This window comes from Lacerta agilis, chromosome 17, assembly GCF_009819535.1.
Source record: "Lacerta agilis isolate rLacAgi1 chromosome 17, rLacAgi1.pri, whole genome shotgun sequence".
NCBI lineage: Eukaryota > Metazoa > Chordata > Lepidosauria > Squamata > Lacertidae > Lacerta > Lacerta agilis.
This window is the reverse complement of record NC_046328.1, coordinates 9,665,062-9,691,560: the sequence shown is the minus strand read 5'-3', so window position 1 is coordinate 9,691,560 and position 26,499 is coordinate 9,665,062. Positions and strand designations below refer to the sequence as shown.

The following is a 26,499-nucleotide window of genomic DNA, read 5'->3' as shown; positions in this document are numbered from 1 at the left end:
TAAGTAGGTGGGAACTGATGCCAGATCAGCACAAAAGTGTCTCTCTGCTAACCAGAAACCAGCCGCAAGCTGTGTCAGGGGACTGACCGCAGATATCATGCTGATAGCAAAGAGGCTTGAAATTACAACTTCCTGTTTCAGTGCTCTCACGGTCACATGCAACCTCAGAGAGGAAACGTTAGCAGGAAGAGAAACGCCTTCAGATGGTCAGACAACTGCTTAGTGTGATACATGTCCCTGTGGTTCATTTTTTAGCAGTGATCATTCACCGCAAGACGGAGGTGACACTCTTAAAATGTGTCATGATATGCCTCTCTCTCTGTCCAGAAATACACGTGCACAAATCGACTTGAGTAGAGCGAATCGAGGTGGATATATATATAGAGAGAGAGAACGCGCAATCTACAAGTGTGGGGAAATTGCACCAGAGATGGAACTACTATTTTTAATCATGTTTCCACAGCTGCTGATTGTCAGGTGAAAAGACTGAGTGTTCAAAGAAAGAGGAAAAAATGCCAAAATAATACTTGCACGTTGTAAGGTGCTTGTGTGTGTGTGTGTGTGTGTGTGTGTGTGAAACTGCGGTGCTTCACCTTCTGAAGTACCAGCATGTGCTCCGGGTCCTCAGGAGGCCAGACAGATTAGGTTTTTGGGGAAATGTATAATATAGGCTGCAGTTCAAGCTGGGGAGAGTCAGCTGCCCTCCCAGCTTGATAGCGTCAGCTGACACTCCAACTCAATCAGGACACAGCAAGCCCTAAAAAGTTATTGCCACCAAGCCAAGTTCTACCAAGAGTCCTGAGGAAGACTCTCCTGCTGTCTTCTCCCGACTACTGTCTCACATTTTAATTCCTGCCTGCATTTCATTCCATATCTACTTCTGGATCCTTCAACCCTCTAGATCACGCCCTTGAAACTTGATATTCTGCCTGGCTTCAACTTTGCACTTGCTACTAATCTTCCTGAGCTGGCGCCTGAACTCCGGAACATCTACCTGTATGACCACATCTGTTGCTCTTCTGGTCCTCATCCTCTTGCATCTGAGCTGAACTCCAGCCACAGTGCATCTCTGAGCTAAACAAATGCCTGACGTCTGATCACATACACAGGACATGATTAGCTAGGTTGCACCAGTAGCAGAGAAAGGGGGAGGGTGAAAGGGCAGGGAACACTGGGTAGCACTTACCTTGGGGTGGCACACCAAACCCCAAGGTGCAGTGTCCTCAAGCCCCTAACCTGCCACCTCCTCCTCAGCCGCCCTCCAGCAAAAGGGTGCCTGGGAGGGACACGCCTCAGCCCCGCACTGTTTTTGCGGGCAGCGTGCATGCACATCATGTCCCCCTCACTGCCCTCCAAGTGGAGGGGACCGGGGAGGGACACAGCTCCAGAGGCACGCTCGGCTCCCTGGGATGCCCCACCCTATGGAGCTGTGTGAATGCGATAGCGTGCGTACCCACCCTGGGTGTCACTGGGGTTCCCTACGCCACTGGGAGGCGCTGTGACATCATCATGCTGGATACATGTTCTCCGATCAGTGGGATCATACAGAGACCCAGCCAGATGGGCGGGGTACAAATAATAAATTATTATTATATATTATTATAACGGAAAGAGGGGAAGTGTCAAAGCAACTGAAAGGGGCTATTGTGATGGCCACTGGCTATAAACAATAAAATCTACTGACTGACAACTGAAAGGGGTGACAAACAAGAGCAAAACAGAGTTTAAAAATGTGTGCAGAGTGTCTTTCAAAAAACTTTTTTTGGAGGGGGTCTACTCCCTATTTTGCACCAAAATAACCCTTTAACAATTTGCTTCAGATTTAGTCCTTGGAGTGAAAAATAAAAGCCAGCCAGCCGAGCTTTGACCTAACATCTGCCTCTGGCCACCCTTTACCTTTTACTGCTGTCTTGGAACTTGACGTTTTGCCTAGCTCCAATTCCACAATAGCCTCTGGCCTTTTGATCCTCATCTGCCTGATTCAGTGTGTGACCCCTAGTCCATTTCTGACCATGTCTGTTGCCCTTCTGATCCTCACCAGCCTGCACTTGGATTGGATCTCTAGCTGCAGTCCATTTTGGAATTAGGCTGACGCACATGCAACCAAATGTTTTTGTTGAAATCATAACTCGGCTGCATGAAGAGAGAAATGGCAGAAATTTCAAAAGGAAGTGGAAGAGAGAAAGAAAGAAATGGTCCAGTGTTGAATGTTGTAGTTAAAAGTATGTCTGGATTTTAAAAAAGCTGAAGACCACTGGTCTAAGTGGTCTCTGGAATGCTTGCAGTTCACCACACTTTGGAAAATGTTGCAAAACTGTATTCAAAGCAGGGCAATCTGGATATATCATCAATCATCAATCTAGTTTAACTGAACAAAATCCACAGGGAAAAGTCAAAGTGAGTAAACTTTGCCCTGCTAATTATTTTCAAGTACGTAGTTCAGTGTAAACTGTCCCTAATAAGAAGAGGGGGGAAACTAGCATCTGAGTGGGCAGCACTCATTTCCGTCTCCTCAGAACACAAACTCAGAAATCCAATGAAAGAAAGATGAACACTAGATGAACCTCCCATCAATCAATTCTGCAGTTGTCTATGATGCACAAATGAAATTATATATAAAACCAAATATGTAACATCTCCAGGATATTTGCCCTTCAGTGGGCATGGTCCTCTTTGTAGGAAAATGCTTGCAAATTTAGGTAAAGGTAAAGGTACCCCTGACCATTAGGTCCAATCGCGGACGACTCTGGGGTTGTGGCACTCATCTCGTTCTATAGGCCAAGGGAGCCATCGTTTGTCCGCAGACAGCTTCCGGGTCATGTGGCCAGCATGACTAATTCTGGCGATCCAGAGCAGCACACGGAAACACCATTTACCATCCCGTCGGAGCAGTACCTATTTATCTACTTGCACTGGACATGCTTTCGAACTGCTAGGTGGGCAGGAGCTGGGACCAAACAACGGGAGCTCACCCCGTTGCGGGGATTCGAACCACCGACCTTCCCATGCCTAAAACAGCTATTAAAAAATACATTTGGTGTGCAATTATTGAAAACAACAGCAACCCCACTGTGCTCTGCCAATAGCCACCAATTTGCATGGTTTTAAAGAAGGATTAGACAATTTCACAGAGGATAAGTCTACCAATGGCTAGTTCTACCTCCACTGTTGGAGGCAGGGTATTTCTCAACATCAACTACAAGCAGGGCAGGGTGTGCTGTTACACTCAGGTCCTGCTTATGAGCCTCCCATAGAACAAGATGCTGGACTAAATGAGATTTTGGTCTGATCCACAGGGATCTTCTTAAATAGGCAACATACCTGGTATAAGAAAGCAAACAGGCAGCCTGAAGCATGATTGCGGGCAAGGCCCAGAATTGCACCAGTGGTCAAGTTTGCATCTAAAGCAAATAGCAAAGTTGCATTCATACTTCATGAGAAGAGTCATGTCGTTACTCTTATTGAGATTATTACATCCAACTCGACTTAAATATACATCCTGAGTAGCAGACTTGTTACTCTAGGCTATGTCTCCTGAGGGTGAACAACAAGCCCTTTGTGAGAACCTAGAGGGAAGGAAAGCTGGTGATTTAACAAGGAGGAAAATGTGTAGTATCAAAATAGCTCTCTTGTGACTTACTCCTCACTTCTGTTCATGCCTGACCAGCTTGTTTTTAGTGAGCATCTTGACTATTACATCTTCCCTTTGCACCGTAATTCCCAGCTGGAAAATGCAAGAGAAAATGTGGAAGGCAACAATTTCAAAAAATCAGAAACGCAGACACAAAAATTATTGGGAGAAGCTGCAGGCAGAAATAAACAAAGATGTGGCATGTTCAATTGGATTGTTCTAGGTTCAGAATTCTAAGTAAAATTGTTCACACATATATTTAAATTCTGGAAAGGCCTCCAGACCTACAAAGCTAATGTGCTTGAAAGGTGAGCGAGAGATGCAAGCAGAGCAGGAATACAAAGCTCAGCATCTTTCCCTAGATAAAGGTTTTTGATGCTGAAGAATGAGGTTAATAATATAGCTATGTGCAAGGACTTCTCCCACCATCCTCCACTTTCTCTCTCAGGGTAATGAATGAGTTTGGGCTTTAAAGAGACCCTGGAGTTGCAAGCACCCTTGTGGCACACTGTACAGGTACATTCCTATCAAAAGAAAGAGTGCACAAACTAAAATGTTGTGGGTGCAACTGAAAGCAGCTCAGGGGCAGTGATGGCTGGTGCTCATTGTGGATGGCAATGTGGAAGAAGGCAGGAACTGAAGCCCAACGGTAGTTGGCGCCAGATCCAATGGAAAGCAAATCTAACTAATTATAATTTTGTCTCCATCATCCACTCTGCTTATTTCTATAAGGGGGAAACACTAAGACTAAAGAAGAGGAAGCTGACAAGCAGTGCCACACCCTGGGCTGGTTCGAAGGAAGAAGGCAGGCAGGTGGGCAAGTGATTAAAGGCAGGCTGAGGTTGTTAGGACACAGTGTCCCATTCAGCATTCTGCCTGACACCACTGCTCAGGGGGATTTTTTCCACGCCAGCAGGCTGGTTGTGAAACCATTCTATTAATGAACATCATTTTTACCAAAGAGCTAAAAAAACAAAAAAACAAAAAAAACACCTAGTTGAAAAAATAACTTTATGAAACCACAATGTCTCTTTTAACTGTTGCCCAGGGATGGGCTGCAAAGATGAGGCAGCAGCTGTAATTGGAGGGCCTGTGAGCACAACAGCTACAAGCAGTTGCTGGGAAAGCTTAGACTAGCTTTTTGAAGCTGGCAATAAGAGCTGCCTCATGAGCTCAGCCTGGCACCTCCAGAAGATTCGTTTTTCCAAACAATGGGGTTCACAGTAACCAAACAGCTGTTCGGCTTCCTGGTTGCTATGCTTGTGAGCCTCACAGCTGATAATAATGTGAGCCATTTCAACATAGGATGGTCAGCAGCAGGAAGTGATGATGCAGTGGAGATGAATTGTGGCATGTCAGCAAAGTCACTTAAATACTGTAATGCAGACGGGAGACCAGAGTGAAAATCCTGAGGAAACTGAACAAATTGAGACTGTATAACTTGAGGAGAAAGAAACAGATAAGTTTTTGTCTTTTTTACTTCAGGCCTTGTACATAGCAGGGAGACATTCAACCAAACATAGAGAGGGAAAACACAGAACTACGCAGCCATTCAGAGCATGTGCTACCCCATGAAATACCCTACCACTCTACCTGGGTGCTATAAGCAATACCTCAGCCCAACCCCATGGTTAGCTGACTAACTGATAAAGAGAATTAACCCTTAAGTTACAGCTGAATGATCCCTGCTGTTGCACTGCCAACATGGTGTAGTGTTTCACATCCCTACTTTCAACCCCATGCACTGAATGCACTGTTGCTCGTAGTCAAGTGGCCTTAGTGACACATACAGTGGTACCTTGAGTTACAAACGCCTCAGGTTACAAACGCTTCAGGTTACAAACTCCGCTAACCTGGAAGAGTTACCTCGAGTTGAGAACTTTGCCCCAGGATGAGAACGAAAATCGTGTGCCAGCAGCACACCGGCATCAAGAGGCCCCATTAGCGAAAGCACGCCTCTAGTTAAGAACAATTTCAGGTTAAGAATGGACCTCCAGAATGAATTAAGTTCTTAACTAGAGGTACCATTGTAGTGCCTTTCATCAGCCAAAGCTGCTTGTGTCAAGGTGTGGCCCCACTGGGACACACAGGGCCTGGTTACAGTTATCCATGTTCTGGCAACCTCCAGGTTAGACTGCTGCAATCTGTTGTACATTGGACTGCCTTTGAAGACTGGCCAGAAACTGTAGTTTGTCCAAAGCACAGTTATCGAGCTACTAACTGGGATCAAACACAGGGAACACATACAGTCAGCCCACAACTTGTGCGGGGGTTATGTTCTAGAGATTGCACCTAAATCCAAAATCATGTATTATCAAAACACATTAGGTTCAATGGGGGTGCGATTGCCAAAGTCATTTGTCCTGGAACACCACCTCCTTTCCAACCATTTTATTTCATTTTTTTGCTGACCCATTTATGAGCACAATTCAAAATGCTGGTGGCTTACTTTTAGAGCTCTATCTTGTCCTTTGCAGGCCTTGTCTTTTAATCTCTGCTATGAGACTTCTAATCTCAGGGTCATGGGTTCGAGCCCCATGTTGGGCAAAATATTCCTGCATTGCTGGAGGTTGGACTAGAGGACCACTGTGGTCCCTTCCAACTCTTTGATTCTATACACACTTCTGTTGTGATTGCTTTAAGCATTTGTTTTCATTAGGTTTTTTTCTTATATGTAAAACAAGTGCACATAAATAGTGTACATTTTTATTATAAAATATGCAATGTTTAACTAACTGAACCTGCTACTAGTGACTTCCTTTCTTTCCAAGTCTTGGTACTACTGGCATGAAATTCAACTTTGTATTCTACCCAGCCGTCTTAGCTCGGTCCGTGTCTAAAAATAAAGAGGAACGAGGTGATTAGAATAAATCCCCTTTAAACTACATATGGTGGTGGGGACGGACCATTTTTGAATAGAGGTGATGGTGATGATGTTGATGACTCAATGATTCAATATTGCCACATTATGATGTTGCATATGTTGGACACCATACATGTAAGCAACCCCCTTGCCCAAGAATCCAGGGAAATGTAGCTTTCTAAACTATAATTCCTGATACCAATCCAATCCAAATAACTATATTGTACTAGCCATTGGCCATGACAAATCTGAAACCAAAAGAAATAGAAACAGAAGGGGTGTTGCACCTCAAATTAAAGTCTCTATTTAGATCTCTGTCTCCCATCCAGTTCACTGTTATGTCTTCTGTCTGATCTTTTCGGCCGCCAAAGCAAAAAGGGTGACTTTATGAGTCACTGAACCGTTTACATCACTAAGAAGCCATGGGACATTCTCTGCCGTGCAGAGACATCTTTCCTGTATGTTCGGTAAGGTGAGAAATCGCCTCCTGGGTCCAATGTATAGTGGGCAATGTAGTTAACTGTGCAAGATGTCTTCCACCTGCGGTTGCCCACATATACAGAGTCTGTCTTCAAATGGTACCCTGTTATACCATCAATCTAGGACAGTGGAGGACATAGCTTGAAAACACAGCTCAGTAAAAGCGAACCTTAGAGAGGCTCCCTGTAGATTTGATAGGTAACTGGCTCTCCTGATACTATTAACAAACTACATTTTCCATGATATTTTTTTTTGGGGGGGTGCTTTAAATGTATGGTGCTCATGCAGCCTAAATCTCAGGAACCTTCTTTCCATGTATGTGATATATCTACTACCTTTCTCATTCATATAATTTCTTCTGTACTTGCAGTAATCTAGAAGAACAAGACATCTGTAGTTTCCCCAGTGCCTATCCTGTACTATTATTCCACTCTGATTCTCATACTTGGGGAAACTATCTTAGCACATGGAAATGATGGGCATCCTTTGGTCATGCACTTACTGAACAATCTAGATGTTCCTTTTGGTCTTTGCGGTACAAATCCAGTGCACAGAAACATAGGAAGCTGCCTTATGGGTCCATCTAGTTTAGTATTGTCTACACTCCAATGGCTCTCCAGGGTTTTAGGCAGTAGACATTCCTAGTTCTACCTAGAGATGTCACGGGTTGAACGTTGGACCTTCTGCATGCAAAGCAGTTGCTCTGCCACTGAGCTAAACCCCTACAGGTGTGAGAATTGCAACTAGATAATGTACATACAAAGCAGACCATTGGTTGAGCTAGCTCACTGTTGTCTACACTGAATGGTAATAGCTGACAGGGTTCTGCCAGGGATTGGAAACTGGGACCTTCTGCGTGCACAGAGAATGTTCTACCAGTAAGCTATGGCCCTTCCCCAAGAGTCTCTGCCTCTTGTTCTTGCAACCTTTTAATTTTGTAGTTAATTGGGCCAACACAGCACACCATTTACCCATTTTCTGCTCACCCTCAGCTGCTGTTGTCCACAGTAATGAACACAGTGGTGGTGGTGGGGACAAGCAAAATACAGAACAAAAACTAGCAAAGCATGGCACCCCCGCATGTTAATTTTCTATTATGAGTCCGTCACAGCATGTGTACAACGAAAAGACCACGGCTGCCTTTGCGTCATTAGCAGAAAAAGAAGCTACGTACCAAGAACCTTTGCCTGGGTGGTCATAGCTCATGTTGACAACACGGACTTTGGACAGCAGGAAATAAATGGAGAAACACAAACCCTCAGCTAACCCCACCTGAGCCTGCTTTAGAGGCAACATCAAATAGCAGTGCTGGCTTGCTGAGAAAGGAGGGCTTCTTCTGCTTCCTGTAATGCTTTTGTTTAGGAGAGAAAGAGAGAGGGCAAGCAACACACACAAGTAAGACACATCATTCTCAGAGTCTGTGTCTGCACCAGCACTTGTTCAAAGGTCAGCATTGATTTGAGGCAGGTATTAACATGCACTGCCTGAACTAACAGTGTATGGGAATTGGCGTATACGCAGTGGTGTTAAAAACAGCACTGACCCAACCGTACCTGTTTGATGGGGGCAAGTTCGCTGGCTTCCCTTTCTACCTTAGCAGAAAGGTTTGGGTGTGGAAATACTTTTGTTCCTGCAAACTGTGTTAACCACAACTTTTCCATTTTCTTTTGGGGCTAGGAGAGAACTTAAGATGGAGAATGAAGGTCAGAAACTATGGTTACACTTGCTTAGAAAGCAGCTAAGTTGCACAGCAAATGGACAGGGGATGAAATACAAATAGGAAAAAAAGATTAACAAATTACAGTGGACAGAGCTGAAGTGAATAAACATCTCTCCAATCAGGAGTGTGCTGGCTACTGCTGTTACTCACATGAGCACATACTTCAGGTCCATGTACAGGGCCTTCCTTCCAAAACAGGGTGCTTTCTACAATAATTTAAGCTTAACGCCTGTCTCTTCATATGGACATCCCTCAAGGTCTACCACCCTTCACGCAGCCCAAGAAAGTGTTTGCCAAGTCTTTCCATTCTGTGTTTTTCGGGGGGGGGACTTGCAGGAGGAGAGGTGCAGTAAGAGCTCCTAGAGGAATATGGTCCTCATAAGTTTTCCACCTACTGTCAAGGAAAGGTAAGGTGGCCATCAGTAAGTATCAGCAGGGCGAAGTGGTGGCACTTACCCGACCTCCCATTATAAGTGTTGTTGCTGCAGCTTACGAGCAGATGGGCAGAGGCACATTCAGCAGGGTGCAAACACACCATTAGGAACATCAGATTGGCTCCACCAGTTTATTTGCATTTACCCTCCTGGTAAGCTGCAGCAATACCTGTGATAGGAGGTCAGATAAGCGCCAACCCCCATGCATTCTAATTTACAGAGCACAACCCTCTATTTAAAGCAGGGGTCAGCAACCTTTTTCAGCCGTGGGCCGGTCCACCATCCCTCAGATCAGGTGGGGGGCCGGACTATATTTTTTTTTGGGGGGGGGGGAATGAATGAATTCCTATGCCCCACAAATAACCCAGAGATGCATTTTAAATAAAAGCACACATTCTTCTCATGTAAAAACACCAGGCAGGCCCCACAAATAACTCAGAGATGCATTTTAAATAAAAGGACACATTCTACTCATGTAAAAACACGTTGATTCCCGGACAGTCTGCGGGCCGGATTGAGAAGGCGATTGGGCGGATCCAGCCCACGGGCCTTAGGTTGCCCACCCCTTATTTAAAGAATTGCTCATTTTGAAGGGCTGTCTGGCCCAAGAAAGATAAATAACAACAAGAAGGGAAAAGAAGGGCGGCCTTGAAGCTGCCCATCAGCAGACAGAGCAGGCATGCAAAGTCACTTGGTCACAGTCACCTCCACTCTGGTGAGATCACTGAGATGTATTGTATTTCTATTTAAACAGCAGTAAGTATATCTACAGTTGTATCTATGACTGGTATTCAATTAAGTTTTACTCAGAGCAGACACGTGGAAATTGATGGGCCTAACTTAGCCATGCTCATTAAGTTCGATGGGTCTTCTTTGAGTACAGCTTAGCTGAATACCACTCAGTATATATACAAATTAGTACATGCAAATTTGTGTCCTTTCCAGGTCTTGGCTTTTATTCTCTGCTATGAGACTCTTAATCTCAGGGTCATAGGGTTTGAGCCCCACTTTGGGTAAAATATTCCTACATTGCTGGAAGTTGGACTAGACAACCATCATGGTCTAGAACGGAGGTACCGGTATTTATTTACACAGCAAACCTTCAGCAATGAATTTTGGGAGCCTTTGTGAAGATGTGCTTGTCTTAACATAGCAGTTTTCTTTATAGACAGCTTACAGATGAGATTCCCCTCTCCCTGCCCTAACTTCCTCCCTTTAAAATGATGTGGTTAAAAAAAAATCAGAAAAGGAGTCACACACCATCCATGCCTTGAAGGGTTTCAAGAAGATCACCATGTCAGAAAGGCTGTATTTGCATGAAAACTTGTAGGTTTATGTAAATCAAAATCATCCAATTATGCTCAGGCATAATAAACAAAGGAGTGTGTGTGTTGTATATCTATTACCGGCAGAAGCATCTGCCTCAGCAAAACAGCCTTTTACCAATGTCTCAAAATGCTGAGACTGATGTAGATACCCAGATTTGGGGAAGGGGAGACACACACTCTCTCTCTCTCTCTCTCTCTCTCTCTCTCTCTCTCTCCCTCTCCCTCTCTCTCTCTCTCTCTCTCTCTCTCTCTCTCTCTCTCACACACACACACACACACACACACACACACACAGAGAGTTTGGGGATGAGTGACAATTTATGGGACAACTGATCATTATTAAAAGCAGAACACAGTTTAATTGGAAACAGAGGGAGGTTATTTTGAAAGAGAATTAATGCAACCAATAAACCAAAAATATATTTTATGAGAGACGTAGCAGGGTCCACATGTCTACTTACATAATGCAGAGAACACTCTGCCTGGCACTAGGCCTGGGACACAGCAGCAGCCTCAGAGCTTCTGCCTCGTTTTTATTTTTATTTTTGCATTCTCCTAGTCTTTATGGTTCCCCTGCAGAGGCTATGCAAGCAGTATCTAATAGCATATAGCAACTCCAGACAATCCTATCTAGAGCAAGGAGTGCAGTGCCAATGCCCAATATTGCTACCTGGGTTCTCCTCCGCCATAGCTTTTGTTTCCTGACTGCTTGCTTCCTATAGGAAGGCCATAGCTCAATAGTAGAGCATCCTGGGCCTTATAAAGTTATATTTCTAAGTTATGCAGTTAGTTTTCTAAGACAACCATGCTTTGAGTGGCACTGTATTGCCGGGTGTGTGTGTGTGTGTGTGTGTGTGTGTGTATATATTATTTATTTATTTATTTATTTACTGTCATTATTGATTCTGTTTTTGCTAGAGGAACTGGATTTATTTATTTATTTTTTAAAAAAGAAAAATGTGATACAATTTAAAACAAACAAACATTACTTTAGTCTTTTCTGGGTTAAGATTTGTTTGCTTGGCTCCCCTAAAGGCAATCCCTGTAGGCACTGAGACTGCATTTTGGGAAGGAGCAACAAAGCAGAGTTGGAAGAGAAATCAACAAAGCACCTTTATGTATATCAGTTAGCAATGTGTGTAAAGAGAAAGTGCTTCACTGAAGTGAGAACTGAGTGGATGGAGTGATGAGGTGGGTACAAGGAGACTAAAGTTATTGTGAATGTGGGGGTTGTGTGTGTTTGGATTAGTTTTGTGTAGTGTGAATGTGTACTTTGCATAGCGTGAATGTGCAGGTATCTGAAGAAGTGTGCATGCACACGAAAGCTCATACCAAGAACAAACTTAGTTGGTCTCTAAGGTGCTACTGGAAGGAATTTTTTATTTTATTTTGTTTTGACTATGGCAGACCAACACAGCTACCTACCTGTAACTGGTTTTGGTGACTGTATTAGATTTTAAAAAAACCATTTATGTATTTGATGATATACTGTATTTTATGATATAGTGTAATTACACTGAAATTTATGCACGCTTTGATGCTTTGTATATGATTTTTGTGGTTCCTAGGCTTTTTCTTTACATTGTTTAGATATATTTACAGTATTATGATAACTAAAATGTGTAATTATGATTATTAGTACTTTGTTATATTTTGAATGTGGAATTTTAAAAAAATATTTCTTATACTGATTCCTTTTTCTTGTGATTTGTAAACCCCCTAGAGGTTTTTGTTGAAATATGAAGCAGTATGTGAATTAGCTATGAATTAGCTATATAAAATAAATAAATACCGTAATTTGTATTCTGATACTTTTCATCTAGCTCTGTGCCAAATGCAGACAGGCCACCACAACATGTAGAACTGCAAAAGTTGCATGTGTAACTGATTACCCTCAAGTTCTACATTTTATGCTATGCTTCTTGCAGGTAATGTCTGGCAAGAAGTAGCATATTTTAGGGACCTTGAGAATGCCACTGTTAAAAAAGTGGCTTGGTAATTAAGGACACAAAAAACAAACAAACAAACAAAAACAAAAACCGAACCTAACTCAGAAGAATGAACTCCTCTGTATTATCTTCAGAGTTCCATATGGAATTGAATGGTAGTTAGACCTGGCAGCATCAGAGAAATAATGGATTCTTGCCTTATGACAGATCCATTTAGAAACTGTGCCAAACTCCAGAAGTAAACAGCTTCCTCAACAGCTGGCCCATGATCAGGCAGAAGGTTTAATGGAGAAGCAACGCATTGTGTACACCAGCAGTTTCTCAACCTCTCAGACCTAACGGTGGAGGTGGGTAGTTTTAGACTCTGGACTTAATGGTCCTGTTTATCTCACTCCATATTTCAACAGCAACAAATATTGCTTTACACATTTCAGTGTATAGTTACAATGTACATTTGATGTCACATATTTTCAGTTGAATAGTTGTACCCATGTATTATTATATTATATCTGCTTATATGTAAAAATGATGCAAAATTGGGACTACTTTATCAGCCGGTTACGATTTTTGTGTGGTTGACATAGCGTTGTTCATGACCTTGGTTCTTTTGGGTGTTATTCTCTGAAGTATATATACTGCTTGATTGCAAGAAAGAAAGAAAACACTAAAAGCAATTTACAAAAAGAACAAAACAATAAAATTATCAATACAACAGTTAAAACATTCAAATAATAATTGAAATCAACAATGAACTAAAAACAAATTAAAACACATGCCAACATTCTACATATCTGGGTAAAGGTAAAGGTAAAGGGACCCCTGACCATTAGGTCCATTCGCGGATGACTCTGGGGTTGCGGCGCTCATCTCGCTTTATTGGCTGAGGGAGCCAGCGTACAGCTTCCGGGTCATGTGGCCAGCATGACTAAGCCGCTTCTGGTGAACCAGAGCAGTGCACGGAAACGCCGTTTACCTTCCCACCAGAGGGGTACCTATTTATCTACTTGGACTTTGATGTGCTTTCGAACTGCGAGGTTGGCAGGAGCAGGGAACGAGCAATGGGAGCTCACTCCGTCGTGGGGATTCGAACCTCTGACCTTCTGATTGGCCAGCCCTAGGCTCTGTGGTTTAATCCACAATGCCACCCGCGTCCCTTACATATGTTGCCTAAACATATGTGTTTTTCATAGAATCACAGAACTGTAGAATTGGAAGGGACCATGAGGTTCATCTAGCCAAACCCCCAGTAATACAGATTATCGTTTTGCCCAACATGGAGCTCAAACCCCCAAACCTGAGATTAAGAGTCTCGTGCTCTACTGACTGGGCTATCCCACGTGGGATAGCAGGCAATGAAAAGGGCACACAGAAGAGGCCTGCCAGATGTCATGGCATCATAGAATTGTAGAGTTAGAAGGGATCCTAAGGGTCATCTAGTCTATCCCTTGCAATGCTAGAATCTCAACTATGTCATACATGACAGATTGCCATCCAACCTCTGCTTAAAAACCTCTAAGGAAGAAGAGTCCACCACCTGTTGTGGGAGTCCGTTCCACTGTCGAACAGCTCTTGCTGTCAGAAAGTTTTTCCTGATGTTTAGTCAGAATCTCCTTTCTTAAATTCAATCCACTGGTTTGGGTCATAGCGTCCGGAGCAGAAGGAAACAAGCTTGTTCCATCCTCTATATGTGACAGCCCTTGGATATCTGAAGATGGCTATCTGCTCTCAGTCTCCTCTTTACAAAACAGGCAGGGAGTACTGAAGGGTGAGTGCTGCCACACTAAAATATTGATTTCTGAGAAATGTGGATCATGTATTTTAAGGCACCTGTAACAGTGCCAATTCACAGACTGCAGCAATTGGGTAGACAGATATGAGATAAGGCAATCTCGCAAGTGAACGGGTCCAAAGTTGTTAAGGGCTTTATATACTAATAGTAACACCTTGAACTTGGCCCAGTAGCAAATCAGCAACCAGTATAGTCTCTGAGCACAGGTGTTACATGCTGACAGTGTCTCACGCCTGTCAACAATAATGCTGCAATAACAGTAGCTTCTGGATCACCAGTGCATTGCATTCCCTTTACATTGCAATGAATGACATGGAATAATGCGATAACAATCTAAGTATGCTATGTGATTAGTTATGCAAATTCAGCAAGTTATGTAATTTTGCCACAGCAGACAGCGGGACAAATGATGTACTTCTTCACAGAAGATGAACTGGGCACATTTTCGTTTATTATTTTTCATCACTATTCAAAACAGCCCCATGGCTCAGATTAGTAACAACAAATTTATGACCAACACAGCTACCTACCTGTAACTGGAAGAAATTTATACATACTAGTTCATGTAGAAAATAAAAGAAGGAATGTGTATGGCAGGCGGTGAGAAGGAAACAATCTATGATCTTAACCCTACCCTTCAATTCCCTCACACTCTCACACAAACTGAATTCTTCCTACTTCGCAGAAACTTACCAGGTTCCTTACTGATGCTGAATTCTAATTTCACAAGCAAGGGAAATGGCGGGAAAGGAAGTGGCGGTGATGAGGGGATTGTTATGTGAAATTGTTTACCCCCATGAACACAATACAAATTTTTGGAGAGAGGGACTGCAAAACTATATGAAAATATTCACGTATCCCAAGTAAGGGCAGGAAATATTGCCCTCACTTTGACTTTGCTTTGTGACATCGCCATACTAGCTATGCAATTCTTGACCAACTGAACTGCAAAATCAACAAGAAGGATCACACTCTTATTGAAATGAAGTATCGCCAAAACAGCTGCTTAAAACAGATGAAAACAAAAGCAACAAAACGAAACAAAAATCAAGACAAACAAAAAAAGACCCAGAATGAAAAAGGAAATGTTTTATGGTCTAGCAGAAAATTTTCAGGCCCATGAAATGCCCCTTTTTGCATCAAGGAAGTTCACAGGCGATGGGTGAACCCCAACGCTCACAGCCCACTTTGGGTGTGTGTGTGTGTGTGTGTAATCTCTACAGACCACAGTTTGAGATATCAGTGCTTATTACTCAATCTCTTTATGGCCCAGCAATCAAGAAACAAACTTATCAGAACTCCAGTGGCTTTCACAAAAACAGCTCTATACTTCTACATGCCTGTTTGTTCAGCAGATCAAAAGGAACTTCTCATGAAGGGAGATAAAAATGCCTGCCAATGATTTATTAACATCAGGGTGGCGGCAAAGGCCTCAGACCTTTTTCCATTAAGTGAGAGAGAGAGAGAGAGAGAGAGAGAGAGAGAGAGAGGCGTAGGAAGGTCAGGTGGTACCCGGTGCGGAAAATTTCTTGTCCCCCCCCATTGATTCCCCCCCCCTGCAATAATTGTTTTACGTTATTTCATATTTTCTTACAAAGGAATAATAACAAGTAATAATAATATAAAAACTTTTATTTATATCCCGCCCTCCCCGGCTGAAGTCGGGCTCAGGGTGGCTAACATCAGATACATAACATTGGTATAAAAATCAAACAATAATTAAATTACTGGTACCTCCTAAAAACAACTCAAAATCAAATTAAAGTCTAATTAGATGGCGTTCCACGGGGTTAGGGTTGGGAACAGTAAGTGCTCCACTAAACTGAAATTTCAGCCTTCACAACATAGGAAAACAGCCAAGTAAACAGCTATTTTGGTGGAGGAGGGTCAAGATATTAACCGATATGCATGAAATTTCATATATAGCTATATAATCCCTAGTATTGTAAAATAAGACCTTTGGAGCAGGCATGTTAAAAAAAGGTTTTTTATGAACCACCCTATAATTGTTCCTTGATAATTTGTCACCCCCTCCATTATGGGACGTAATTTGTCACCCTCTTGCTACGCCCCTGCACACACACACAAGAGAGAGAGAGAGACTTTACAAGTGGAGTTGTTCCTCCCACATTTCTCACTACAAGCCCAAGGCAAAAGGTTTACATTCAATCACTCAAATATAAACTGAAAACCTGACCACAATTATTCTGCTTTGCATACTGTTGGCAACTGGTGCTTGAGGAAAAAAGCCATCTGCCACCCAAATAAAAAATAAAAAATAAAAATCAGGAGATAAGCTTGAATGTTTCCCTGGTAGATACAATGATTTCAAAATTCCCGCCAGATGCAAATCATTTCCATCTTGCAGACTCAAGAATTCTCTAAAAACATTCAAAACCACACTTAATGATGAGTGATGCTGTGAGGGGTTGTGCTGCTGCCATTAACCATACTAAGATAGTCCATGCAGGCATCATTCAAAGCACTGGCCATCTGAAATATGTACCCCGAATTGTAAAAAACACAGACCTTTTCCAAGGACAGCTTTTGCAACCACAGTTACTACTGGCAATTAGAAATGCTAAAAGGAATTAAGATTTCCCCCTCTCTCTCTATTTCACACTGGCAAGGGAATTAATTTAAGGCTTCAGTGAGAGCAGTCAAAAGGAGACAGGACTTGTCTGATGCTATTTGGCAGTCAGCTTTGGTTCACTTCGCTCAGTGCTATTCGCTTCTCCTCTTTTTAAGAAAGCTACTATTATCAAAATTAAGATTCAGAAGCACAAGTAAAAATCCAGACAATATTTGCTTTATCTGGCAATTATGATTTCAAACCATTTCATCCCTTCCATCTGAATGAGCAACCACCCACAGCAATTTTACAAAACACAAGTGGAAACGAATACAGTTCCAGCTGTATAGGTAGAATTACAGAATACCACCTTGTTCTTACACCACTATTTATTTACTAAGTAAGTATGTGTTCAGTAGCAATCTGCCTGGGTACAGTGTGTTCTTTTACTTAAAAAAAAAGGAATCAAAGAATGAAGAACAGCTCCAGAATCACACTATGGTAACTCCTGAGTTGATGGCCAGATATTTATGAATGTTATTATTATTTTTATTATTATGACAAACATTTTTGAACCTGGTTTTATCACATGGCATTGCACATTTGGCAAGTCAAAATCTGAAAGTCAGAATATTTATCTAAATGTATTTTTATTCTGCCCTTCATCATAAATTGATTTCATGGCAGTTTACAAGGCAGTGGCCCATTCTGCACACAACACTGAAAAATACTAGAGTAGTAGCAAGCCCCAGGACCACACAATTCCCCTCCTCCTTTACAGTGGCTGTGAGGAGAACAGAATTGTCTGTTTCCTGTTTGAAACTAACCAGTGTCTGTTATTTCATACAAACTGGGGTGTTGACTCTGGTTAGTTTAAACCTGGAACAGGGACTCCTGTGGGACTCCTGCTCTCATCAACTTCAGCCAGGATGGCCAATCGTCAGGAATGATGGGAGCTGTTGTACAAAAATCTCTAGAAAGCTGCAGGTTTCCCCAACTGAAATTTAGAGAAACTGTGGTTTGTTGAAACAACTCAGGATCAAAGAACACTAGATTGCAAGGGGGGGTACACAACCCCAAGACTCGTTCACTTAACAGTAAACTATGGTTTAGTAATTCAATCTGGGTAACCTTATCCAGAAAAACACACCCACCCCACTCACACATGAAAACAAAGTTCACCACAGCTAATCACAAACAAACAACCACACCCTAGGCCAATGCCAACCTCTCTCACCACCAAAGGAATACAAGCGAATAGTAAAGAGGACCCACACAAGTGATGCTGACACAAAACCCCACACATACACTAAGCAGAATAGAAGCATTGCACCCAACTCCACCCCACTTTCCAAGCCCCCCTCAACCTCTTTCCCCATTTTCTTCCTAGTCTAACAATAACGTCTCAACAAATGAAACTGATCTGTAGAAAATGTAACTTGAAAAAGAGACATTGTACATACTTTTGTAAACCAAGAAATCACACACACACACACACAAAACACTATGGTTTAGTATTATGTCTGAAATAAGCCAATAGTTTTAAAGCAAAAATATTTCAGAAATGACAAGTCCAGGTTGTAGGCTATAAGTGCTGTTACTTTCGGGAAAGAAAACACCTTTGTACAAGCACTTTCAGGCAAAAACAAATTCAAGGAAACTCCATCGCACCTGACTGATGCTTTCCTCTCCATTTTTGGAGTCAGAGAGAATTCACATGAGTTGGTGAAGCCAACATTACAGTCAAACGTATGTGCATATGTTCAATTGGACATAAAATGTAACGTGGCAAAATGGGACAATAAAAGGCTGGTTTGGCCTTACACCGAGAAAGTCAAAGGTATGCTGCAGGCAATCTATGATCTTTGGATTTGTAGCTACATGGTTTGCATGAATGGAAAAGCAGAACAATAAAACTGGAAAGGCTCAGAAAACAAACTGTTTTAATACTCTCTCATGCAGAGAGAGGTGGTTTAGCAATGTGGCTGTGCTTTTCTCAAAGCCTCTTTTGCATGCTCTGTATTCCCACAGCGTACATGAACATGTAACAGGTAATGTAATCTTCCACAATCAAACAGCGATAGAAGTGAAATCGAATAATTAGCTATAAGGTGACTTACCGAATAACCTTTTCCTGAAAGTGATTGAGCAGAACTCTGTGGAAAGAAAAGGTACATCAGTATAAGTAACAAAGGGAGTTATGCGTAATGTCACGAAAAATTGCAAGCTTCCCTCTCCGTGCAATTGCAAAGTGCCATTTCCTAGGTAACTCTTATCAAGATCCAGGAATGCTGCTGCCAATCACCCCACACTTGTAAAAAGATGCAGATTTACATGCAGGTCTTATTTGAAGACAGACTCAGGTTTTGCCAAGGAAGCAAGCCCAATAGCCCTTGAACATGCATAGCTTCATAAAGCAGACTGCTACATAGTAAGGTCATTGGTTCACCTAGCCCAGTCTTCTACAATTCACAGCAGGTTTCCAATGAAATCTCAGCTACAGGTCTTTCGTAGGCCATAGGAGATGTAAGTTCATGGCTCAGTGGTAGAGCATATGCTTTACATGCAAATGGTCCCAGGTTCAATATCCAGGTAGATAACTGAGATAGACCCCTGTCTGAATCCATGTAGAGCTGTTGCCAATGAGTGCAGGTGAGGTAGTAGGGAATCTATGGCCCTCCAAATTTCATTTGACTCCCATCAGCCCCAGTAAACATGGCCAATGGCTGAGGTTGAGTGGAGTTGTAGTCTAGCAAAATCTGGAAGGCCACAGTTCCCTACCCCTGGTATAGAAAACAGTGATGACCTGACTCAATAGGAGGTTGCTTCCTTTAAAAATCTATCACTGTGGGGAGCTGGTTAGAATATAACGTGTTGCCTTATACTGAATTAATTATAGCCAGGTACTGTGCATTCTCGCTTTCCCATGATCATTCCCATTTGTGAAACCAGAGACTGGCTTGGGGGCATCCCATAGACTATGGATCTAATTTGGGACCTCCTACTCACTTCTATAGTTCAGGCCCAATCCCCTTTCCATGTTTCCAGCTACTACAATCCTTGTACAACTTGTGCTAAAGGTGATCCTATCCATCTGGCACCAACCTCATTTATGGGTTGTATCCAATTTAGGCATACTCACTAGACCTATTAAAATTCATAGACCTAAGTTAGTTAGGACTGCCTTGCTGGACATCTTCAGGAGAAGAAAAGTCTTAGGAGTAAACTCTACACAAATTTCGAGTGGAGTCCCTAAGGCGGTTGGATGGCTTCTAAACGGCCTCGGTCCAGTATACCTGAAGAAGCGTCTCCACACCCATCGTTCTGCCCTGACACTGAGGTCCAGTGCCGAGGGCCTTCTGGCGGTTCCCTCACTGCGAGAAGCCAAGTTACAGGGAGCCAGGCACAGGGCCTTCTCAGTAGTGGCAACCGCCCTGTGGAACGCCCTCCCATCAAAGAGATACCAGACTTTTAGAAGACATCTGAAGGCAGCCCTGTTTAAGGAAGCTTTTAATGTTTAATAGATTATTGTATTTTTAAATTCTGTTGGAAGCCACCCAGAGTGGCTGGGGAAACCCAGCCAGATGGGTGGGGTATAAATAAATTATTATTATTATTATTATTATTATTATTATTATTATTATTATTATTATTATTATGTCTCCTTCCGGCAGCTCCGGCAGCCAAGCTGGTGTCAAATGCATCATTCTATTTTCCTTTGGACTACATCAGCAAGGGTGAGAGGAGGGTCTTGTAATATGGCCATCCCAGGTCCTCCATATACATTGCCCAGGCTTGTGCCCCAGAGAGGTCATTCTGGAGCTATTAACACAGCAAAAACAATGTGGGAGGCAGCAGTTAAGAGTTACTGGTCTCTGTAGTCTCAGTTGATGCTGTGATTCTCCAGCAGTTTGTCTTTGCTCCAGGAGGTACAATCCTTTTGATACAGACAGATGCCAACAACAACAAACTTTGAGTAGGACAAACACTGGAAACAATCATTTATTTTTCTGGGCATTTAGGCAATACCAACAATATTATATTCTATTGTTAACTGGTTTTATCTTTAGTGTGTAATTTTATTACAGTCAAACCTCGGTTGTCGAACATAATCCATTCTGGAAGACCAACTTCAGAAATGTTCAACAACCGAGGCACGGCTTCCAATTGGTTGCAAGTGCTTCTTGCACTCAAGTGGAAGTTATGTTGGAAGTTTGGGTTCCAAAAAACATTCGAAAACCGGAACTTCTGGGTTTTCGGCATTCAGGAGCCAAAACGTTCGTAAATGGAGCCGTTTGAGAACTGATGTTTGACTGAATTATATTTACTTTTATTTGCAAATTGCTTTAGGGCTTTTTAGTAGAAAGTAACATGCCTGGATAGCTCAGTTGGTTAGAGTGTGGTGCTGATAATGCCAAGGTTGCGGGTTCAATCCCCGTATGGGACAGCTGCATTGCAGGGGGTTGGACTAGATGATCATCAGGGTGCCTTCCAACTCTACAATTCTTTAATTCTATGAGATTTAATAGCGCAGCACCTCGGCTTACATTACACATGGGTAACGTAAACTTTGGGTTGCGAAAGTGGCAACCCTGGAAGTGTTTTGCAGCACACGCATGCACAGAAGCACTCTGCTGCGCCGCGTACATGCGCAGAAGCAGTCCCTCTAGTTGCAGGAACCTCAGGATCTGACTGGAGCTCCAGAATGGATCCTGTCTGCAACCGGAGGTACCACTGTATTAACCTAACATCATCAGAAAAGGGGAGGGGAGTGTGGTAAGAATTCACCTTTACACCACCTTGTTCATTACCCAGGTGAGGAACAACCACCTTTTGAATAAACCACAGAACCATTTTCAAGTCGAGCATGCAGATTTAGGGACCCAGTTAAAGAATAACAGTGCCACAATTGTGGGGCTATTAAAGCTCATACTGAGAGTACTCTGTTCCTACACTAGGAGGAAAAAGAAAATCCCTGGAGATTACTATTGTGTGGGCTGGTCCACTTTAAAGTGTAATTAGAATAATTGCATAGTTGAATACTGCCACATTGGGGAAAGAGGGGAATCTTTAACATATAAAACTAGCATGCCAAAGAGAAAGTGAGGCTAGAACCCTCCCATTTTACGTAGAATATTTAATGTCACCCCCCGCCCTTGCAGTCCCAAGTGCTACAGCCTAGACAAGAGTTCAACACCTGGTCTGGTTTGTCTTCCGAGCTGACAGTTTTGAATATTCAGAATTTGTAACTCTTTTAAAGATTTGTTCCTTGCAATATTTCTGCTTTACTTCAGCCACTTCAGTTTAAAACTATCAATGGTTAACAGGACAGAGAGCGAGTAAAAGGAAATAGCATGTCAGCCTGGTTTATTGCTGGTTGGACCTGTTTAAAAGATATTAAAGCAAACACTCAAGGCTAACACATATCCAATACAGGTTCCATTTTCCAGCTATTTACAAGTCTAGTCAAAACGCAAGATTCCCATCACCTCCCCTACTTTACAACATGGCAGTGTTCCAAAATGTTTTTTATTGATTTTGTCATATTCACTCATGTTGTTGAAATGGACATGGTTTTTCTGTCATGCAGCGAAGAAGAATGACCAGATGGAGTCAACTAGTCGATGGGGTTAAGAAAAGGAGATGAAGTTGCCAGCAAGCTGAACCAAGTTCTTAAATCTTCTTTAGACTGCCACTCAAAACTGAAACGTGCATTGAATATGTATGAGACACCCCTAGAACGTAAGAAGAGACTGCTGCCAGCGAGCTATCCAAGCCCAGCAGTGGTCAACCAGATGCCTCTGGGAAGAACTGAAAGAAGGACCTCAGCACAAAAGCACTCTCCCCACTGCGGCTTCCAGGAAGTGGTATTCAGAGGTAATATTCATAAGGACATATTCATAAGCACAGCTATTTCTACACGGACTATCTTTTAAAGAAATCCAAGTTGGTGCCTATCACTATCTTTTGTGGGAGATAATTCCATAGTTTAAACTTTGTGCTGTATGAATCAGCATACATAAGAAGAGTCTTGCTGAATCAGGACAAAGGAATATCGTGATATATTGATATACAGTATTGCGATGTTTAGCTGGTAATATATTGCAATATTGAAAACCAGTTATTACCCAGCCCTAATTCACACCATACATTTAAAGCACATAGCTTCACCCAAAGAATCTGGGAACTGTAGTTTGGTAAGTGACATGTAACATGTAAACTATGGATCCCAGGATTCTTTGGTGGAGAAGCCATGTGCTTTAAACATCCTCCTGGAGAGCAACGCACAGCCACTTCGCCCTTCCCTAGTCCTTTTTGCTGATGTGCCACAATAAACTAAACTAAGCCAAGGTTTGCAGCAGAAATTTTCAGGCCATGGCATGGGGGGGACAGGACTTCCCATTGGCCACTGTAAGAACCAGATGCTGAACTAGATGGACCATAGGCTATTGTGGTTCTTAAATCAGTTGAAATTACTTCTGAGCAAATACACATAAGACTGAAATCACAAGGTTTAAATAAAAAAAGGGGAGCGGAGGGGGACAAAATCCAGCTGTTTCACTCCTAATTCCCTGCTGGGATTTTAAACACGGCCTGCAGAGTCCTTTAAAAGGTAGAATTGGCACAATACTTTGCAACACATGCAACTTTTCTTCGGGGTTTTCAGAGGTAAAAGTTCCCTATGAAAATGAATATATCTTCCCTGTTTAAGATTAACATTTCCTGGAACTCAACACTGGATGCTTTTCTTTTGAATAGGATTTGTTATTGCCTGTGTAAAGCTAGTAAAACTGGTGAACGCTTGTGGATCCAGCTCTTTAAAACCTTTTCCAACAGTTGGACTGACTGAAAGCAAACATTCCTTCCAGAAAAGCCCATACATGCTTCTTCTTGCACATCAAGTGCCGTCAGCGAGTTTTGAAACAAACGTGTGCTTGCTTTACATAAAGTTTTTGTTTGGAAAAAGGAAAAAGGAAAAGTGCAGTCCACACTGAAGCCAATCCAAAAGGAAAAAGCATGTGCTGGGTAGAAACGATCTGGAAATTTATTTCCATTAGTACTACCAAGGGATGCTTAAGGAATTCAGTCTGTGTGTATTCCAGAACAAACTGACCTGATCCAAAATTCCTGGAATAAAGTTCCACAAATATTCCAACACAGTGCATAGGTCATTTTTTTAAAAAAAAAATGCATAATTTGCAACAAAGTATTCATTTAAACATGGGATTGCATCCAACTTACTTCAAAATAATCGATTTCAATGGAGCTACTCTGAGTTAGTTGGCTACAACCTATGTATTTTAAAGCATTTTTTTAAAAAATAAATGATCTGCAGATCAGTGTTGCATACAGGACAGAGCGGACCTCTGAGAAAGTGACACAGGCCCCAACAGTATGATATGTTTAAAGCACTATCATATCACTTTAAAAAGTCATGGCTTCCCTCAAAGCACCCCTATTCCCCTGACAGAGCTACAATTCCCAGAGTTCCCTGGGAAGAAGAAGTGATGTAAAACCATTCTGGAAATTGTAGTTCTGTGAGGGGAATGGGGGGGGGGCAGTTCTCCTAACAAATCTCAGCACTCTTAACAAATTTAAGTTCCCATAATTCTTTGGGGGAAGCCATTACTGTTTAAAGTGCTGTAATAGTATTTTAAATGTACCGTATATACCCGAGTATAAGCCGACCCAAATATAAACCGAGGCACCTAATTTTCCTACAAAAACCTGGGAAAGCTTATTGACTCAAGTATAAGCCGATTCACCTTTGCCGCTGTGGAGGAGGAGGAGGAACGAGCAACCCGAAAGCAGCCCTTTGGGCTGCTCCTTCCTCTTCCTCCTTTGCCAAGTTTGCATTTATGCGAGCAGTTCAGGAATGGAACAAGCTGCCTGGGGAGAGTAAAGAACCGCTGTTCTTGTACGCTTCTTAAGGAATGGTTGACTGGGGAGAGCGGGTGGCAGCATGAGCGGAGAGAAAGGGCTTCTTTCTCGCCGCCCCCACCGCTCGCCTCACTCAAGTATAAGCCGAGGGCAGCTTTTTCAGCACAAAAAATGTGCTGAAAAACTAGGCTTATACTCAAGTATATATGGTATATGGTTCAGATGGGGCCACAGACTAGGTGAGGGGACCCTGATTCATTATTTAGAATTACCCATGCAATTCATGCATTACCAAAGCAGTGTGGGAATCATTTTCTCATGATCAGGCCCCACACCACTCTCATAGCAACTCTACAGGGGAACCAAACAACCTGGGTGAATAATATTCTGTCTAATGCATATTTTCATCTCCCTGGTCTGGAAAGGAACCACGTCACTCATTCATCCCAGTGCCTATAACCTAAAACCTAGGAGTGACTTGCATTCTGCCAGGATTCAGAGAATCGACTGTTAAGGTGCAAAATGTTCCTCCAGCCTCTTTAACCAAAAGGGTTCCTGGCCTCCCTCCTATAGAGAAGGTACCAATTACAATTAAGTGTGATGTGCTGGCGCCTTCATAACTGCAGACACCTCGCCGTAAAGGAACCAACAGTTCTTTTCATGTAGACAAGCCATTAGATGCCTTTTGATAATTTTACCAACCCGGGCTGAATTTGACCCACTGAGGACTTAAGAGTTAACAGGCTTCATTATCCAATTACCAAGGCTCTTGAGACATCCCTTCAGTCTGTAATTTTGGTCTTTAAAAAAAAAAAAACCCCACAAGATCTCCCCTTAATTTCTTAAAGGGGGAAAAAACCCCAACCAACAACTTTCTCTGCTTGTAATTTGGAGGGGACGAAGAGAAAAGAACTTGCTAGTAAAGGCAGGGCTGAACTGCGGGGGTTTCAAAGCTGATGTTTTACAAGCAGCTATGGCAAGTTATTTCATTTATAATAAGATGCAATGTAGGTATTTTTGCACTGTGTGTCTGGGAGAAAGCAAAAAAGCAAAACAAGAGGGAATGTGATTTAGTGTGCAAAGGCAAGCTCCACTAAATTCAAGTCTGTGCTTAGGTATCAAGAAATATACCCAAATAAAATGTTGACACAGCTTTCAATCAAGTACCTTGTGTAGGAAGCAGAGAGTTGCATTCAACAAAGTTGCCCCAGTCTTGACAACTGGCTGTTTATATCTGGAGCACTCTCCTAAAATTCACTTGCAATATGGCCAATTTGCACTAATCCCTGAGGGATGCCCCTACATGACAAACCACATCCCACCTGCTAGGTATATGCCTGGGAACATAAATAAATGAAGTGGCCGTTATTTTACTTTTGTATTTTCTTGTTAACTATGTATCCTACCTTTCCACCAAATGTCGGTCAAAGCACCTAAGAAGGGTAGTCAATGCAGTGCCTTCCAGATGCTGGGGACTACAGCTCCCATCATCTGTGACCACTGGCCATACCGGCTGAGCAGATGGGAGCCATAGTCTACAACAGCTGAATGGCACCATGTTGGCTATCCCTGCCAGAAATAATACAGTTGAGGGGACATCCTATATTTTAAGCTTCTTCCTCATTACTCTTCTCTTCCCTCGTTCAACTTTAAGCTACAAGCTCCATGGAGAAGAAGCTTTTTTATTAGTCTTACCTTTGCAAAATTCCATTTTGGAAAATCCATTCTGTGTTTCCCCCCCCCCCTCCAGGGGTGACAGGTAGCTTATGCATTTTAAAGATCTTGTTGCATTGATATGTGATAGAGTTCAAACTTCCTATCAGCCTACCCAGCCCAAGTCATGTCTCTGCTC

The 26,499-nt window shown here is 42.4% G+C and overlaps 1 protein-coding gene and 1 non-coding gene across 2 annotated transcripts in view; one reads left to right on the top strand and one right to left on the bottom strand.

Annotated features, from left to right (window-relative positions):
- The window catches only part of FBRSL1 (fibrosin like 1), a 754,268-nt gene that overhangs the window by 382,016 nt on the left and 345,753 nt on the right, over positions 1 to 26,499 (bottom strand). The window contains 1 exon segment of the mRNA XM_033174384.1: positions 18,887 to 18,922. Coding sequence (XP_033030275.1) covers positions 18,887 to 18,922 — 36 coding nt within the window.
- Positions 21,140 to 21,213, top strand: TRNAI-GAU. Its single transcript has one exon. It is a non-coding gene; the product is annotated as a tRNA-Ile (tRNA).